Source organism: Lycorma delicatula, chromosome 2 (assembly GCF_047948215.1).
Source record: "Lycorma delicatula isolate Av1 chromosome 2, ASM4794821v1, whole genome shotgun sequence".
Lineage (NCBI taxonomy): Eukaryota > Metazoa > Arthropoda > Insecta > Hemiptera > Fulgoridae > Lycorma > Lycorma delicatula.
The window spans coordinates 188,172,583-188,193,441 of NC_134456.1; the positions used below are offsets into that span (position 1 = coordinate 188,172,583).

General features: G+C 28.3%; 1 protein-coding gene across 1 annotated transcript in view; it reads right to left on the reverse strand.

Annotated features, from left to right (window-relative positions):
* Window positions 1–20,859, reverse strand: part of KCNQ (KCNQ potassium channel) — a 334,382-nt gene that overhangs the window by 42,678 nt on the left and 270,845 nt on the right. Inside the window, exons 4-5 of the mRNA XM_075358044.1 lie at window positions 15,538–15,713; window positions 2,083–2,226 (exon numbers count right to left, since the gene is read on the reverse strand). Of these exons, the coding sequence (XP_075214159.1) occupies window positions 2,083–2,226; window positions 15,538–15,713 (320 nt within the window). The remainder of the gene's footprint in view (window positions 1–2,082; window positions 2,227–15,537; window positions 15,714–20,859) is intronic.

The window sequence follows — 20,859 nt, forward strand, 5'->3', positions numbered from 1 at the left end:
TCAAAATCTGAAAAACGAGACTCAAAATTTATTTTTAAAGAACCCAAAGCTTTAATTGCGAAATCAACCAGAAATGTTGTCTCAGTTTGCTGACTGAATGTATGACATGTATTAAAATGTGTGAAACATTTTCTGTTCAACTGAGATTGAAACAAAACAATTTTTTGTCAAAAGGACTTTATGAGCATATAAATCAGGCAGAAGCTGATTTTCTTCTAGTAATTTTAAATTAAGGTCATTCATATGTTTAGTTAAATCTGTATAAAATGATAACTTCCATAACCACTCATTGTTTTTTAACTTAGCCAGAGAACAGTTCCTTTCATTAAAAAAATTTTTATTATTACTCGGAACTCAAAAAATCGAATAAGAACTTTTCCGCAGCTAAGCCAGCATACTGAAGTATAGTATGATAAGTCAATTTCTCCAATCTCTTCAATAAACTCTCGCAATTGACAATGACTGAGCGCACATGATCTGATATAATTAAAAGTTGACAAGACTGGCTTTAAAACTTCTAACATATCCAAACATTTTCTGCACAAAGACTGATGATGAATGATCCAGTGTATAATTAATGGTTTTGAACCACTGTCATTTTCTACAGTCTTTGATTCAAGAGCAATGACACCTTTATTTTTTCCACACATGTTTTTTCCATCATCAGTAGTGATACAATTCAAGTTTTTCCATTGAAGATTGTTTTTTTGAACAGCATTTTCCTCCTTTAAAAATATTTTCTCCAGTGCTTGTGCCGTGAATGCTGTGTATGTCAAGAAGATCTTTGTACACTTCATAATTTTTATCTATCACTTGAATAAAAAGTAACACCACCTGAGCAGTATCTAAAATATCTGTTGACTCATCCAGGGCCAGAGAGAACCACTCTAATTGTCAATTTTTGTCAGACAATTGAGTTAATATATTTTCTGCAATATTATCTACTCTTTGAGCCACAGGGTTTGCCGACAAACTGATATTTTTAATTAATTAGCTTTTTCTGGACACATGTCTTCTGCTGCTACAATCATACAATTTTTAATTAATTCCCCATCAGTAAATGGTTTCCCATGTTTTGCTATTGAATGAGCCATGCAGAAACTAGCACGAGTTGCTGCTTCTTGTTCAGGATTTACTATATTAAACAACAATTGCTGAGATTTCAACCGGCGTTCAAGGATTCATATTTTTCTAACTATAGGCTACCTGTAAATTTGAGGTAATTCTGAGAATGTTTAGTCTCATAATGACATTTATATTGTATTCTTTGAGGACTGATATCATTCATTGAAAATGATACACATTGCCTTATTACTTGAATCAATCATGAAATACTGATATCTTCATTGCCCTATGCAATGTTTTCAAACGTTCTGCACTCACTATCTATGTTTTGATTCTTTTCCATATTTATAAAAATCCACACAAAAGGGACATAACTACAAATCAAAAAAATGCCAATTAATACTATTAATAGCTGGGGTTCTGAGTAAATGAAATGCAGTGGATTTATTTTTAAGACACTTTTAATTAAATTAAACATAGTGTATTTTCAGTAAGAAACTATATTTCTCATTATACTTCGACTAACCAAGCATAATTGATGTTTTTGCATATTTCTGCCATTTCCCACAATATGGCACTGTACTACTGTAACTTTGCTACATCCTGCACTTAAGTTCTCTACTGTCCACAAGATGTCACTACTATACATTTAGCATGGTTGTAAATAGTCGTAACAATATGTAACGCATAACACATGCATTGGCTATCTCTGTTGCAATGAAATGTCCTTGACACTTGCTCGTAAGTACCAACTGAAATTGGGTATGTTGGTATGATAAGCTAGCTAGGTTTTGGCCTTTGGGACTTGGTGGAGGAGTCAGTGTGGCCCTTATGCTAAAATGTTTGGAGACCCCTGATTTAAAGTGTAAGAACATTTTTTTATTATTATCTATGTTAATTATTTTTACTTAAAAATTACTAAAAGTAAAATTTATAAAGGGTAACCTTTGTTGCTACTTAAATAAATTCAGGAAAATAAACTTTATTATTCTAGAAATACATTTCATAAATACTTACTACACCCCACCACAGCGCATCAGCATAACTTGCAAAGTCTCCTGTTTTTCCATCTGGTCCAACAGCATCTTTCTCAGCCAAGTATACAAAATAACTACTAAATATTAATCCCAGGAATCCAATGTACAATGTTGTAATCAATTCCTGTAATAGAAAAAATATAATGATTCTTTTTTCTATAATATTTCTTCATGTATAATATTTATTTTTTAATAAACATTTTTATTTTTTGAATAACTCATTTGCTTTTTAGTCAACGAAAAATGATTTTTTTGTCATCAGTCCATAATGAAGTAATAGCTGGAAGAAAAAACAAAAACAAATGATGATTAATTAAATTTTTACAGTTTAAAATGATTTACATTTATTTCAATTAACTGCATTCTTAGAAAAAAAATTAACTAGGAAAATACTATATTGTATGTGAAAACACAATAACAAAAATAACTTTAAAAGTTATTTTTTTAATAGTCTTTAGCTGGTAGTTGCTAAAATAAATAGAAACAAACAAGCAGAAAAAAATTAAAACCTAAAACAAGCTACAAATTTTGAAAATTTTTTTTAAAGTGAACTTTTAGATATAGTTTTTCTTCCAAGTTTAAATAAATTACTACACTGTGCTGAAGTAATAAAATTAAAAAAAAAATTGTTTTAAAAACTAAATATTTCATTTGATATAGATAATTTTCAGAAACAGAAAGATAGTCATAAAATTACTGAGCTCTCTTTACAAGTACCTTCTTAATTATTCTTTCCCAAGTGACACATATTTTTCATTTGTTATTCTGATATTTTTAAATTTCTTTCTTTTTATATATAACTGCAAGATTTGAAAACAAAAATATATAATAATAATCAAATTCCTATCCAAAAAGTCAAGTTTATGATGTATTGATACAACTTATTAATGTGAATTTACCTCTAAATAGTAGAAAAGTTGAAAAAATGTAGATTTGCTATTGTTATTTTAATCAATTAGGAAATTATAAAAAAATAATAAATAGCACTTTTACAATACAAAAGACGATAATGATATTTCATTCTTTGTTCTCTGCTATTTATTTTTTATACATTAATAACAGATGAGTGTTGTACTAAATAGGTTATGAAATTCTATCGTGTTTTACTTAAAATGAGGAATTAACAGAACTATTTTTAACATGATTTCTTTTTAAATATCTTATAATTATTTTATACCTTTACTATTTATTTTTAATAAATACAGACATCAGAGCTAAATGATTAATAATTTTTAAGTAAATACTTACAGCTTTTCTAAAACTACAAACTACAAAATAGAAGAAAGTTGTAAAAATGTAGTCAAACATTGATCTAGAGAATGAGGACAATGGGAGGGGGCATTGTTATGAACAATAAATATATAATAATAGTGAAGTGGAACTAAGAAAAGCACTAGTGAAACTCATAGGCATGATGAAAAATTACTGCAAAATGCTTCATTCAAAATGTGCTTTGCTATTAAGTAAACTATGAGTATATTCTTGAATTACAGACCTACACAACAAAACTGGTGTAAACAAGTAGCTGTTTATTACATGTGGTATTTGTCTGCACTTTATATACACCAAAATGAGTATGAGATAATTTTAACACACAGAAAACTTAAAATAATGAAATGAATAAGATTATTTTTTAGCATAGAATAAAAACAGGAATGCTAAATAATAATTATTTGAAAATATTGCTAAGTTATTTTTTCACTCTTTATTTATTATAAATATCTTTATTTATAATTAATATTTTTTTAATTAACTAACCTATAAAATTAGAATGCTTTAGTAAAGAGCAAAATATTTTTATTATGTTTTGGTTAAAAATCTCTACTTGGGATTTATGGTAGTAATTGCTCTTTTGTAACCATCAATGTATTTGAATTTATATTTCAAAATATAAATTCCTATTTATATTTTAAAATCCTAATTATAAATTTCTATTTATGATTTCTCAACCTTTGGTTGAATCCCTATTTAACCATAGGTTTCTTTATGTATAGCCACTAGACAAGAAACAGATTCCCCAACATATCCACAGATGGCTGATCCAGCAAATCACACCAAACGTGTATCAGCTTTACAGATCCCAGTACTTTCAGTATGGGTCAAATGAGGTCTGTCTTTTACCTATAGAACCAAAAATGGTGAAACAGGAATCAAGGATAGATGGGAAGAGAGGATGTCTTCTCATATTGATCTATAACAAAAAATATTTTTATTATATAAAAGCATGTGAAAAAAATACCACCCAGAAACTAGTTTTCTCTTCAAAATAAAGGAATCAGAGTTTCTGATTGTCCATATTCATAAATGTATGTCATCTAGTCAACTGAGCTTTAAACCATTCAGCAAACAAACTGAAGATGTAATATTCTGTATTTAATTTTGTTGAATGGACGTATTCTCATACAAATAGTTTTATAAAAATAAATTAAACACACACACAAATATATAGAATTTTATAAAAAATAAACAATTTTTAGATGCAGGGACTTCGAAGTGTCAAGAAACATGAAAATCTGAGATGGAATTTTCTAACTGGCACATAAATGATGGTGTGTAGTACATTCTATGACTACTGAGATTATAAAAACTTAAACTTTACCAGCTAAAGTGCTATGTTTTCTCTGAGAAAGTATATTTTGGAATGCAATACAGAGAAAAGTAAAACAGAAACTATTCTTTATAATCAATATAAAGCATTTAAACATATAATTAAATACATTAAGCAAATTTAAAGGAAAAGTACAGAAAATAAATTGTAGGAATTTAATGTTATATTTAGCAACATAATATTACTATAAAGATTGTATAAAAAAATAAATAAATAATAATTTTCAATCTTTAGAATATTAGTCTCTAAACTATTTAAAAATAGTTTTAAAAACAAGCAAAAATATATACAACTCTTTTTGCTTGTTCTTTAATGCCAATATCATGAGGATTATATTATACAAAATACATCAACAGAATTTATTTCTTTATGTAGAAATCTTTCCATATTATTTAACTTACATGATGCAACAATAATAAATTCCTCATATAGTTTTTACAATCTAATTAAAACAAATCCATCAAACTTTGAAAAATCTGATTCATCATTCATTCTATAAGTATTATTAGAGTATTAATTCATATTTAATGGAACAATGATGTCAGCAATTCATGTTATTTATATATTCCAAACTCATTAATGCTAATTAATAATAATAATAATAATAATAATAATAATAATAATAATAAATTAATATATTAATAATTTAGATTTAAAGTTCAGTCTTGCTACTATTTTTATTTTTAATGACAAATCAAGACTAATTTAAACATAATGAACAATTTTGTTATATAGAATGTCCTGCAGTCATTCTCAGTGAGATAAAATTAATTGTTTTCATTTTAGTTCCTCTAAATCTGAAACTGCTATTTTTTTATATAGAGAAGGAAGATAGGTATTTAGGATGTGATCAAAAGTAGAATTAGATTTAAATTGTCTGTATATTTATTGCATTGCTGTTACATGTTTATCAATTATTTTTAACCAACTTTAAACAAAAAACTAACTTTTGATGCTAAAAATATCTGAAACTACAAACATAACCATATTCTATACTGAAAATTATACATTGAAAAGCACACTATAATACACATAAATTAATATATATACATTATTAAAATACCATGAATAATATTAAAAATTGAAGAAAATGCATTGTATTAATAAAATCTGTATTGTGTTAATAAAAAAGCTCTCTGTTTTTGTATATATCTATTTTCTTTGATAAAGGCAATCTATCTTAGGGAAAAAAGGATTGGATCTTATCAACTGTGTTTGAGAAAAATGCACTTACGTGAATTATAGAATATATTAAAAAAAAACCTATTAAAAGAATAATGAACAATTTTAAGTTTTTAAAATGAAAAAAATAGTTAGAAGCTTTCTATTATTGATTACCAGATTAACACTGCATTATTGCTACTCTGAATTTGATATTTAATATGATTTAAATTAATTTCTTTTTAATAATAAAAAATTAAACCTAACAAACACAAATCCTTTTTGTTTATATTTTTAACAAAAATAAAATCATAAATATTTCATGATCAGAAGAAACTTTAATTTATTTTATTAACATGGAAGTATAAATATATAAAGAAAGTGTAATGGGTATTTTTTTTCTTAATATAGTTTAGTGTTTATTCTGCTACAAAATATGATCAGTATAATAAAGTAGAAAATACTGTCCTGTGATGCATTAATAAATTGATTTCACACCTGTACTTGTCAACTGAATGGTTCAAGCTGCGACTTTTTTTCATTTGTTACTGCATTGTAAAATAAAAAATGTTTTATCTCATGTCTTTCCAGATATTTATTATATTCTAAGTTATGTGAACAATTGAACATTAAAATAATTATTTTAGATAAGAGTAAATTTTTTTCATTTAGGAAATCTCTTACTTGAAAAATTCCGTATGTTACAAACAGTTTAATTTCTAGTCTGATTTTGTGCCAATTATGAGACAGTAATGAATATTACTGGCTTATCTTCCAAAAAATCTTTTCCATTGAGACAACTAAGAGGATAGTAATCATAAAATTAGCACATAATGAATTATCATCACATACAAGGTCTCATCTTCAGAAATGAGCTGCCAAAGCTCAGAATAAACAATAGTGTTTTAAATACTAGATCGTGGATACCAGTGTTCTTTCATAGTTGGGTTTCAATTAACCACACATCTCAGAAATGGTCGAACTGAGACTGTACAAGACTACACTTCATTTACACTCATACATATCATTCTCATTCATCATCTGAAGTAATTCCTGAACAGTAATTCCCGGAGGCTAAACAGGAAAACAGAGAGATAATAGTATCTTATTATATTTGATGAAATGTTAGAAGTAGGTGTTAGAAGGAGGTTAGGTGTAGTTGTAGGTACACAAGTAAGTGTTTTTTTTTTTTTTTTTTTTTTTTTGTCTTCAGTCATTTGACTGGTTTGATGCAGCTCTCCAAGATTCCCTATCTAGTGCTAGTCGTTTCATTTCAGTATACCCTTTACATCCTACATCCCTAACAATTTGTTTTACATATTCCAAACGTGGCCTGCCTACACAATTTTTTGCTTCTACCTGTCCTTCCAATATTAAAGCGACTATTCCAGGATGCCTTAGTATGTGGCCTATAAGTTTGTCTCTTCTTTTAACTATATTTTTCCAAATGCTACTTTCTTCATCTATTTGCCGCAATACCTCTTCATTTGTCACTTTATCCACCCATCTGATTTTTAACATTCTCCTATAGCACCACATTTCAAAAGCTTCTAATCTTTTCTTCTCAGATACTCCGATTGTCCAAGTTTCACTTCCATATAAAGCGACACTCCAAACATACACTTTCAAAAATCTTTTCCTGACATTTATATTCATTTTTGATGTAAACAAATTATATTTCTTACTGAAGGCTCGTTTAGCTTGTGCTATTCGGCATTTTATATCGCTCCTGCTTCGTCCATCTTTAGTAATTTTACTTCCCCAATAACAAAATTCTTCTACCTCCATAATCTTTTCTCCTCCTATTTTCACATTTAGTGGTCCATCTTTGTTATTTCTACTACATTTCATTACTTTTGTTTTGTTCTTGTTTATTTTCATGCGATAGTTTTTGCGTAGGACTTCATCTATGCCGTTCATTGTTTCTTCTAAATCCTTTTTACTCTCGGCTAGAATTACTATATCATCAGCAAATCGTAGCATCTTTTATCTTTTCACCTTGTACTGTTACTCCGAATCTAAATTGTTCTTTAACAACATTAACTGCTAGTTCCATGTAAAGATTAAAAAGTAACGGCGATAGGGAACATCCTTGTCGGACTCCCTTTCTTATTAGGGCTTCTTTCTTATGTTCTTCAATTGTTATTGTTGCTGTTTGGTTCCTGTACATGTTAGCAATTGTTCTTCTATCTCTGTATTTGAACCCTAATTTTTTTTAAGGTGCTGAACATTTTATTCCAGTCTACGTTATCGAAAGCCTTTTCTAGGTCTATAAACGCCAAGTATGTTGGTTTGTTTTTCTTTAATCTTCCTTCTACTATTAATCTGAGGCCTAAAATTGCTTCCCTTGTCCCTATACTTTTCCTGAAACCAAATTGGTCTTCTCCTAACACTTCTTCCACTCTCCTCTCAATTCTTCTGTATAAAATTCTAGTTAAGATTTTTGATGCATGACTAGTTAAACTAATTGTTCTGTATTCTTCAAATTTATCTGCCCCTGCTTTCTTTGGTATCATAACTATAACACTTTTTTTGAAGTCTGATGGAAATTCCCCATTTTCATAAATATTACACACCAGTTTGTATAATCTATCAATCGCTTCCTCACCTGCACTGCGCAGTAATTCTACAGGTATTCCGTCTATTCCAGGAGCCTTTCTGCCATTTAAATCTTTTAATGCTCTCTTAAATTCAGATCTCAGTATTGTTTCTCCCATTTCATCCTCCTCAACTTCCTCTTCTTCCTCTATAACACCATTTTCTAATTCATTTCCTTCGTATAACTCTTCAATATATTCCACCCATCTATCGACTTTACCTTTCGTATTATATATTGGTGTACCATCTTTGTTTAACACATTATTAGATTTTAATTTATGTACCCCAAAATTTTCCTTAACTTTCCTGTATGCTCCGTCTATTTTACCAATGTTCATTTCTCTTTCCACTTCTGAACACTTTTCTTTAATCCACTCTTCTTTCACCAGTTTGCACTTCCTGTTTATAGCATTTCTTAATTGCCGATAGTTCCTTTTACTTTCTTCATCACTAGCATTCTTATATTTTCTACGTTCATCCATCAGCTGCAATATATCGTCTGAAACCCAAGGTTTTCTACCAGTTCTCTTTGTTCCGCCTAAGTTTGCTTCTGCTGATTTAAGAATTTCCTTTTTAACATTCTCCCATTCTTCTTCTACATAAGTAAGTGTTAGGAGTTGGAAACTAATCTGGCAGAAATACCACATACACCCAGTTCTACAGCCAGAATAAAATGACAGGTCCTGTTATTAATCTCCAACTTCTCAGAAACATCAAGTTAATTCTTTTAACATGTACTGATCAAGCAAGTACAACTCCTCAACAAAGCTATGTCCACATGTCTGTGTTTGTCATGGCCAACTGATGTAGGTTAATCACAAAATGACCATTAAAAATACTATCAATCTGTGTTTGTAGACTGATTTGTTTAATATTTTACATGGAGTCTGTTGCATTTTCTTGGAATCTATAAAAATAATTAATTTAAATACATTGTATGAATATTGCAGTATTGTAAGACCATGCATGTATTCTAAACTTTATATAATTATTAAAGTTTATTACAGATTGGAAGTTCTGCAAATGTACAAATATGTAATCTGCACAAAGCAATACACATAAATGATGATACTTGCACTGATAAATCCTAAAATTTATTGGTGGAACCTGAACCCATTACCAGTCATTTGATCTTAACTTAATCCTCTTACAGGATATGTTAGCAGCTGCTACTACCTGTTCATCCACTAATCAATAAAAGCATTCCATCATAGTTGACTAATCTATTTTGCTTACAAAGTTATTAAACTGTCTGAAATTAAATCATTGCCATGATGAACTTGATTAATTTAACTTAAAACCTCAAGAAAAAGAATTCTCAAAATATTTACAAAAAATCAACTACTCATTGTACTGAGAGAAAAAAAAACATTGTAAGCATTTTCAAAACTAAAATTCATTTTATTTGTTAACATTTTTTGATTACCTGTACATTCTTAAATATATCTATTTTCACATTTATATAATTTCAAATGAGCTTCTAAGTAATGCTAAACGTTAAAGATCCTCATCTTCATGTTGTTATTTTAGATGTTTGAAGATCTTCACAAGATCTGCTTATCATTTAAGAGTAAACTTTCTAAATAAGTTTTTAAGTCTGCAATATATCTACATAAATACATATATATTTATGTAGATATTAATTTCCTCATTTGTATATTGTACATAAAAATTAATACTATTACAAGATATTATTATAATATGTTCTGGGGCTCAAATTGAAGTCATAAATCATTTTAAATATCTTGGTGTGAACTTTACCAGTAATACACACCTAAATTGTTCATTACTGCTCATGTTACAGAACTTATATAAACAACTAAATTCAATAACATTTGAAATAATACTGTGGGAAGAATATGTGCCATTTTCAACCAAGATGCAATTATGGTTACATGTAAGACAATGGCAAAATATGAGGTTTGGGGATATATGAAGGTGGTGGAGCTGAAAAACACGCAATGAAAGCTACAAAAAAAAATAATGGCATTGAGGTTTACATCAAACTAAATTATATATTCAGAGACCAGAGAGGATCTCATGTTTTTAGACACCTTGAAGGCAGATTTAAAGTATATATAAAGGGATATGCTTCTTACCACAAGAGAGGCTGCCACAGAAGTTTGCAAAATTGCAATAAAAAATGAATTTGTTGGTATAGAATTTTGGAAGAATTTTAAAAATATATTTTTAAATTTGATTTTCCTGTAGGTAACTTTAGAGAGTGATTAAAACAAATAGATGAGCTATTAGACAAGATTAAAAAGAAATTAAACTGAAATGGATAGTTAGAGCAAGTAGGGCAGAATTTTATCCTTTTTATAATAAACTAGCTCTACCCACCACGCTTTGCTGTGGCACATTGTGGTTGCATGGATGAGAAATGAGAAACAAAACAAAGCATACGTTTCATAGAAGTTTAACTTTGCAATACTTATGGATATACAATATTTTTTGTTTTTCCACTGTCTAGATATAAAGGCCATCTGTTTGGCCGACTCAGGAACACTCAACATACAGTTGCCCATGTGAGAAGCAATTCGCATCTAAATCTAAACCACACAATTGTGTGGTTTAAAGATTGATCTTGAGCTTTACTGATTGTGATTGCAAATGCCAATTGAATTGGGAATTGCAATCTTTTAAATTAAAATGGTGTATCGGTCGGGATTATGGGTGTTTACACCATTGCGTAAAGTTGTTTTATTCCAATAAATTCAAGGTTGTGGTTGAGTCTTGTAGTTTACAGGCTTGGTAAATTTATTTTGCCTTTTTGTAAGGCTTATCTTATGTGTACTTTAATATAGGTTGGTTTGGTCTGTTTTCGTTATCAATTTCTCTCAGGCTCCAGTTTGGCTTACTGTTGCATCATCATATTGGTGTCAACATATTTCATATCTCGCATTATTTATTGCTGTTTAGTCTTAATATATATATATATATTAGTCTTAAGTGGTTTTTTATTCTCACCAATTTCAATATTGTCATAGTTCCTAGAAGTCTATTTCTCTTTGTCTGTCCTGATGTCATTTCTTCAATTTGTACGTATTCAGAAATTTATTTTATCAATCTTACGTAATTCTTTAGTGGTCTGCTTGCTTGTAAATTATTTTTGTTACTCTTGTTGCCAACACACACTCTCTTAGGTCTGCCTAGGTTTGGTTTCCCCCTCTTTTCACTCACGCCATTTTTTCGGCAGAGTAGATCAGACTTTCACCATGTGCGGTCGACTGTGACCTTTCTCTATCATACTTAATGTTTTTAAATACTTTTGTCGTCTTCGTACTCTGATAACGTTGTGGTATTTCTCCGTCTAAATATTCTCTAGTTTAACTCGTCAGTGTTTCGTGACTTCACCGATCTCTATGTTTTGTTTTGCCTCGTTTCTTTGTCAAGTTAATCTTCAAATTCTGTATATTACGTCTCTCCGGAAAGTGTTTCAATCGCTACAAACTGCCAATTCTATCGACGCCGAATCTTCTCCAGCTGCTGATTACTTTTTTCATCGATGCAAATTCTCTCCAAACTCGTTGCTACATATCTGAGGTGCTACGTAATTATTCAACTTCTAATCACAAATTGTTACCTCTGTTATTTTTTATTTACCATCACAGACTATAACTGTATGTATATGTGCACTTTAATTTCACAAGTTCATTTTTTACCGATATTCGTGTGTCATTAAGGGATGTTCAAATCCTACATTATTTATTATAGTAAACAGTTACGTTATTAGTAAAATTTGTAAAACATTCAGTTAATTGTACATTATGCATTTCAACTTCAAGTTTGGTTTAAAAAACCATTTATTCACTCAAGTGCAGTCACGGAAGGTGGCTTAAATAAGGTTATGTTATTATGTCATGTGCAACATATTTTATGTGCTTATTACATTTTGTTTTTATTGTACTTGATTCTATCATTCAATTTAATATAATTTGTTAATCGCAGAGATTAATTATTATCTACTCATGAACTGTATTCAAATTACTTCTCTTAAATTAATCTAAAGAAAATAACTCCTGATGTGAAGTTACGTTTTTGGACTTCTTTGTAATTTTATATTTTCAAGAAAGCTTGTTTTCTAAAATAAACTATTTATATGTTCACTTTTTTCAATTTGATTATTGTAATTAACTCTTTTTTATACTGGAAGATTATCGTGGCTTCTTTTTCTACAATAAACTAGAATTGCTAGTTTTAATTATTTAATGATAAGTTTGTTGTTCATAAATCAGGAAAGGCCGGTGCCAATAATAAGATTTACTGTAGTTTATTTTTCTAAGTTAATGACATTTGTTCATTGTTAATTTTTGAATATTACAGCACATGTCAGTAATGCAATAGTTTTCCAGTCATCCTATGTTTATTGATGTTATGTTTTTCTAAGTATATAATTGTAAATAAGGTGTTTTATGTTCTCTTGTTTTCAGGCTTTGTTAAATTGTAGATTTTCAAAATGTGTATTTGAAAAATGTATATTCATGTATTTTCTCATTTAATATCGATATTCATATGTTGATTCAGCTGATATTTCTTATAATCATTAAGTTATGTTTATTTCATAATTTCTTTTATTTTTTTAAGGTTATGATTTAACATAAGTTTAGTTGTTTCTAATTAAAGTCCAATTTTTTTTGGCAAATACGAGCTGTGTGTTTCTTTTAATTTTGTTAACTTTACCCAACAATGGGTATTCGAGGAATGAGGACATCTTCACCTTTGAAAGGCCCCGTTAAAATCGTTGCTTCCACTACGTTATTCATCAAGTTCTTAACTGCAAGTCGCGTGCCGTTGCAGAGTTTTGGCTGATTAATATTCCGCAACAGGATAATTGTCATTTTTTGATTGAACCATTGCTAGAATCAATCTAATGAGGAATGGCGCATCCAAGAAGAAGGTCCCCCCAACTCTGTCATTTATCATTTGCATTATGCGATCATAAATGCCTTTCTGTTCACGCGTTAATTTGGGAATGTTTGATTGGACATATGACTGAAGATCACCAATGTTGTAACTCTGTTCACAGTGTAAATCCACATCAAATGAAGCAACTGCAGCTCGGGTGGGTGCTGGCATTCCCAATTGACTAAGAACTTTATTTGCAAAAGCTAAGCACTTGTCTTCAATATTTATCAATGCTTCGTTGTAAATGCCTTCTGTAAATTCGATGGTCATATTGGTATTTCCTAGGTGTACTCTATGCAAAATATCCTCAGCCATATGCGATCGATATCTTTCCCATAACTCTGTGGGAGATGAAGGGAAGCAAGCGGTCAATATAATTGCGAATAATGCGCAAATTTGGTTTGGATGTGCAGTGTTGCACGCGTCATTAATACATATATATCCCACTGTTGGTCGTTTTCTAATAAATTCAGAGCTTGGTGAAAGGCGCAGCTCAATCACGACACGATCACACAAAAGTACCTCGATTAAAGTGAATATTTAATTCAGATTGTATAATAATCTGAATCAGATGCAAGTGGATACATTTTTTTTATTTGTTAATAAACACTGTTAATAAACGAATATGTTTGCCGGCCTCCGTGGCGCGAGTGGTAACGTCTCGGACTTTAATCCGGTGGTTCCGAGTTGGAATCCTGGTCAGGCATGGCATTTTCATACGCTATAAATCATTAATTTTTTGGTCATTACGTAGGGATATTATTTTCTGTGTATTTGGTTATTTCGACTTTTTTTGTTTGCATAGTCTTAAGTCTATCTGGGCTATAAGAAAGTTGGGTGTTTTAATTTATTTACTGTAAGTCATCCTTCTTGGTGGCTTTTCTTTTTGTTTTGGTGTTTTTTTTAAAAATAAAATACAGATGTTTTAGCTGTTAAATATAATTCAAAGAAATTTGTTACTTAATCAGTTGTGATTTTGTTTACATTGGCAACTGCCATACGGGCTCTTTGTGATTGGTTGTGTTTGACAGCGGCCATCTTGCATTGATCTGATTGGTTTTCCTTTGTTTACATTTCCATCTGATCTATTAGCTTCTTATTTATTAAAAAACTGCACAAATATAGATAGATTAGATAGATTTATTAAAAATAGATAAAAACAATCTTTGATGCGGGTTATATATTGTGCTAAAATTTGAGCCCAATCGCTGCAGAACATTTTGAGTTTTTAAAGCCGTACACAAACGAACTTAACATTTATATATATATAGATTAATTGTAAACTTTGAGGAAAGAAATTATTTTAGAGATGATTATAGCAGTTGTTTTATCATTATCTTTTTAAAAGTAGAAGTTCAATGTTGCTATTCTGAATGCTAGTCTAGAAAGAGGGTGATCGGTGGTTATGTTCATATGTAATGTGTGAGAGAAGGAAAATATTATGCATTTTTTGGGTACATGTGTCATTTAAGGGGATTTAGAAAAAAATGGTAATGAAATTTATTTAAAGTACAGATAAAGTTATTTGTTTACAGAATTGGGATAAGTAGAGTAATTTAGTTAGATATGTAAGGAATGCTCTTTATTTTCTTGTTTTTTGACTTAGCTTTATTTGTATCTTGTTGTATATTTAATTAGCTATTAATGTTAAATGTTTAATGTTCATTTACTTAGCTAACAAATCTCTATCATTATACTGTGAATAAATAGCCCAATGTCATCATGTTTATGGCAATTTCTATCAATAAACATAGGCTATCTAATGGGCCGTTAATTTTTTTTTATGTTAAACTGGAATTTAATTTCAATGGTATTTGTTAAAATGGCTGTATTCTAATTTATATGCTATCAACCAGGTAAATGACTTATTTGGTCATGTTTAGTTTGTGAAGTAGTATTATTCTCTTTTATTTTTACAATTAAAAATTTTTTTTTTGCTATGTTTAATGTACAATGCTGAGTTTTTTTTTAGTCTACTTCTTATTTATTAACAGAAATTTCATTGTAATTTTTTATATTGTGTTCATTACGTGGAGTTGTAAATAGATTCACACATTTATTATTTTCATTATTATTAATATGAAATCAGCATTACTATAAAAATAGTAATTTAACAAATTATGCTTATAAAAGATCCTGGAAGTTTGTGTAAGAATTTACCTGTCTATGTATAAAGACAACAGAACCAAGTAACCTCCATGTTCCACCTTGACGATCAACATGGAGCATGCGGAGAATTTGCAAAAACCGGATACCTCTGATAGCAGATGTTGCAAACACTTGTCCATTGGATCCTACAGAAAGCACCACTATTGAAGCAACTACAACTATTAAATCTGCAAACATAAAATAAAATAAAATAATTAAATATCACATACATTTTTCACAGGTGATATGTGTACTAATTAATATTTCCTAAATTATATTCAAACATATTTTGTTATTGTGTAAACTAAATCCCTGAAATGCGATTATCAATATCTCATCATATAGTGATATTGTAAGAAGGTTAATATTTCCTTTTATATGATAAAAATCAGTATAACTGTTTTGAAAACGTTAAGTTACAATGATTTACACCAGTCTTTTAATTAAATTACAATAAATACCAGAAGCTACAATAAAATTAAACAAAATTTATATATTAAATTGTGATTTATATAAAAATATTTCAGGAAATAGACTACTCCTCATTCCTTTACTGAATAATTTGAGAAGCATGCATATTACTTAATTGCTTACATTACTTAATAAATTACTTTCACGTTCACAATTAAAGATGAACATTACTCGCTCACAAAATTAAAAAAAATTACAATATGTGGTGTACTAGAATATGTAAGCCATTAATGACTAAAAAATATGCTAAATTTAGTTTTTATTCATAACATTATGTGGTAAATGGTGATTACTCTTTATGAGTCCATTAGAACAAATTAATAATTTTACTTTATAACCTTTCAAATCCATCAAAATGTGTAGTTTTTACATTACTCTAATTAAAATGCCTCATACAATAAACTGCAGTAAAAACGTTTTTGTTTCATTAAATAATATATATTCTTAAATTGTATTTATCAGAAATTTTATGAAATTTATTTTCATAAAAAAAAAATAGAAAGAACACTAAATGATGTTCAATAATGAATTTCAGCAATTAAATCAAAGTTAATAACCAGATAACTAACAAACATACACCCAGCTTCACTTATTTAAAATGAACAATAATTTTAAATTTATACATGCATGTATACAAGTTAATAATAAAAGATGGTAAATGATAGGTTATAAAACTTATGCTGGCCTATGTGGCAATAATGGTAGCATCTCAGCCTTTTATCAAGAGGTTCCAGATTCAGTTCAAATCTTGATCAAGCATGGCATTTTCACATGCTACAATATTGCCATTTCATCTTATCCTCTGAACCATTAGGACCACCATTAGGTATTAACCTAATGGTGGTCCCAGAGGCATTAAAAAAAAAAAAATGTTATAAAGCTTATAAATGAGGAAATAAAAAGAATTACACTCAATTAATCAAAACCATAGAATAATTAATTAAAAACATTTAAGCTGATTAAAGATGCTTCAACCTCTAACTTTTAATAAAATAAAGTACAGCTTCCATGAGACAAGGGAAACAAATGGCTTATACATATTGTTAACAGCATACCCAGTTGAACCATCAATCACATTGGCAAAAAAATCAATCATTACTAAATAAACTATTTATAATTATGTTCATTTTTTATCAATATGTGAATGACAGTGCTGTTTTTTGTTTTGGCTAAATTTACTGGTAATATAATTACAGCATGTAACTTATAAATAATGAATTATGGTCTTTGATAAAAAATATCACAAACAAAACACCAAAAATTTGAGATCAAACTTGACAACTAAAGAATAGAAACAATCAAATAAAAAATGAATAATATTTGGCTTCTATCAACAAAGAAGACCATGAGACTAATACAGAGATGTATATCATTACCAAACTATAAATATGTTAACATATTTGTTCAGAACATAAGAATTGACTTAATAAATCCTATTACTAATTGAATATTGTTCCTTCCTGAGCTAAGCAGGCTATACACCCATTATGCTTTTGTCAAAAGTATGCTCAACAAATTTGAAAACAGCCGACTGAAATTATAAAATATAGAGTAAAAAAATGATGTATGGAAAAATGTTAGGCATTTAATTAGAAATATGTAAAATATGCTTATGCATTATATTTATTGAATTAGCAATAAACTTTTGTACATGTAATATACTCAGTCAGTAATACTTCATTAGTTTAAGGTAGTGTAAGAGATGTCAATACAACGCCATTCAGCAATCTCACCTATTAATAACACCACCTACAATAGTATTATACTTAGACACAAATCTTGTTATTTGATTTCATTTCATAAGTATACACTAAGAATTTAGAAAATCTGTTAAAATTTATCAATTTATCACTGTGATTCTAGAACCTATTGGGTAGAATGTTTTGATAATAATGAAACAGATTATTAAATAAGATTAAAAAATAAAACAAGATTTAATAAAATTATTAAACAATACTTGCATTTTTCAAATCTTTGTAAACAAACAAAGGAAAAAGGAACAAATTTAAAAAAATGGAAAAAGGAAATTTTCTTTATTTTAAAAATTTTATTTCTGTTTATGTTAAAGTTTTGTTTTAATATTTAATGAATAAAATAATATTTTATTAAATTTGTATATTTTTATTTTATTTAAATCATTATTAATAGAATAAATTCCTTCTTTACTTTATTTATTCATTTAATAATCTATTTGATTGTTATTATTTATTAAACTGTTTTAATAATCTTATAAAATCTTGTTTTATTTTTTAATCTTATTTAATAATCTGTTTCACTATTATTGATTTAATAATTTGTCTAGAGACAAAATTGTCATCAAAAATCAGTTGTATAACAGCAAGTTATTGTGCATATTTTATAACTTTTAAAAATATTTCCATGAAGTTCTCTGTATTTTTTTATGTAAATTATTAATTTATTATAATTAAGTAAAATATTTTTCAAGCTGGATGCTGTAAGTTAATTTATAGCAAAAAAAAAAAAACTCAAAGTGTCCATAACTTTTCAGCATACAAGTATTTGTGGGTTTGCATGGGCTAAATTGAAAGAAGAGGTAAAATCTAATTTTTTCTTATCAAAAAAATTATTTTTTAGCTCATTTTTCTATTTTTTATTAATGTTTATAAAGTTTTGCAATATTCTAAAATACAAATTTTGTCAAAATATGCATGTATTCAAATGCATCTGAAAGTTCTTTTTTTACCTGTAATTTAAACTTCCAAAGACTTTAATCTGTTTCAATTAATGCAACTCTTGGTTACGTAGTCCCGAGATATTTGAAAAAATGTGTTTTTTTGTTTCAAAATTCATATCTCCGAAGCTAATAAACATTAAGGACTGAAATTTAGAGGGCGTGATTAAAGAATGTTTACACATTGATTTGATTGTATTTCAAATTTCTTAGTGCAAAATTGTCCAAGAAATAGTGATGATAAAACAGCTAACCGACCGCATGGTTGAGTTTGCACTGGTAGTGTAGCATGGCATCATATGGTTCACAGCTCTCAAGAGTTCCCAAATAAGTGACCATTGGGCTTCAAACCGTCACAGTGATTGATATCTCTGGTTCTAACCATCGAAAATTGATGATTCTGTTTTTAAATTGAGGGAGCATGTTGAGATAAATAGAAAAAACATAAAAAATATGTAAATTACAATTTCTTCAGGAAATAAGTCATTTTTGAGGTATGCACTAATAATATTTGCAAACATCGCACTATATAATGAAAACTGTACCGTTGTGTTGTTTCTTATACTATGTATTAACATTTAGACCGATTAATAGATATGTTTGAACATGTATTATTGTTTATAAAGCAATGAAATATGCACTATTGAATATTACAATTAAATTGCAGCATGTATTGCATGTACTCTTTGTTTTGTATAATGTAATCCAATATTACTAATAATGTAATTTTTATATATAATAAACAAAGGATGATTTTGAAGAATGTTTCGACACTGAAAGCAATATGAAATAAAAATGTCATTACTAGTTGAAAATTTTGTTACATTTTATTGCAAAATGTACAACATTTTTACAAAATTAAATGTATTAAAGGTACTGTTTTTTCACCCAGAATCAATGTCTAATGTTCCTGGTGCACAATAAGTGTTTGCTTGATGCATAATTTGTTTCTTTGATATAAAATAAACTTTTGTTTAAAAAATAAAAACAAATTATCACTTAACTGAGAATGGATAATTTCTATTTTCTAGTTATTTAAGAAGGTGGGATGACTTAGGATACCTTTAAAATACTGAATTTTTAAAATGCATCCCATAGTAAGTCAATAGGACCTACATGGAAAATTTCATAAATTTGCATTGCACAGCTCCATAATGAATTTAATATTAATATTTTATCACTCATTTTATACTCATATGTTCACTGTTTTTATTTTATCCCTTAAAATTTCTGAAAAACTTTAGTTATTCCAAATCTATAAAATAAATTAACCAATGAATACACATAAAAACTTATTGTCGTCGTTACTCACTAAGTGGTCACCAGTTCTGGTAGAATAGATTTCACTTTACATAAACTAATTTACGTAAATCACCACTCTATAATTTAAAAGACTGCTGGCAAAAGGGGAACTTACCAATTCAATCACTACCTGCCCAAAAATCTAGAGCCTTGTTTTCAGTGATTGCAATCATCACTTCCTAGAAATTGTTCTAAAGAATTTATTTATAGAATAATAACAGGATGTAATTCAATAATATTTATTGTGATGGATGATAATGAATTTTTTAATGTAATAAATGTCATACCTGACCAGGACTTAAACCTGGAATTCCCAAATTAGAGACAGATATCCTACCATTCTGCCATAGTCAGCAAATATTATAATAATATGGTAATAGAATAATCTTTTCAAATCCTGTTTTGAATGTTTACTTTTCTATCCTGAATATGTAATATCTGTGTTACTACAAAAGGTCATATTTCTTAATACTATTAACTTTTTAATAATTGATGAAATAGAAGGCTGATAATTTTTAGATAAAATATGCTTGGTTGTGGATGATTAATACATATATTTTTAATGTAAATTTAGGAGAAAATTGTATAAAAAAAGAAATATATGCTATTGGTAAACACCAGATACTCAAAGAGACTGCTTTGAAAAACCTATAGAAACTTTTGTACTAACTCTATGTATATAATAATAACTTTTTAATTTATCTATGTAAGCATACTCAATGAATAGTTCTGTATGCCCAAAAGGTAAATGTAAACAACTTCTACTAGGTAAAAACTAAACATAAGGTAATAATAGTTTTCATAAACTAAATGAATTAACAGTATAATAAAAATAAACAGTTACAAATCTAATAGTTAGTTTAATAGAT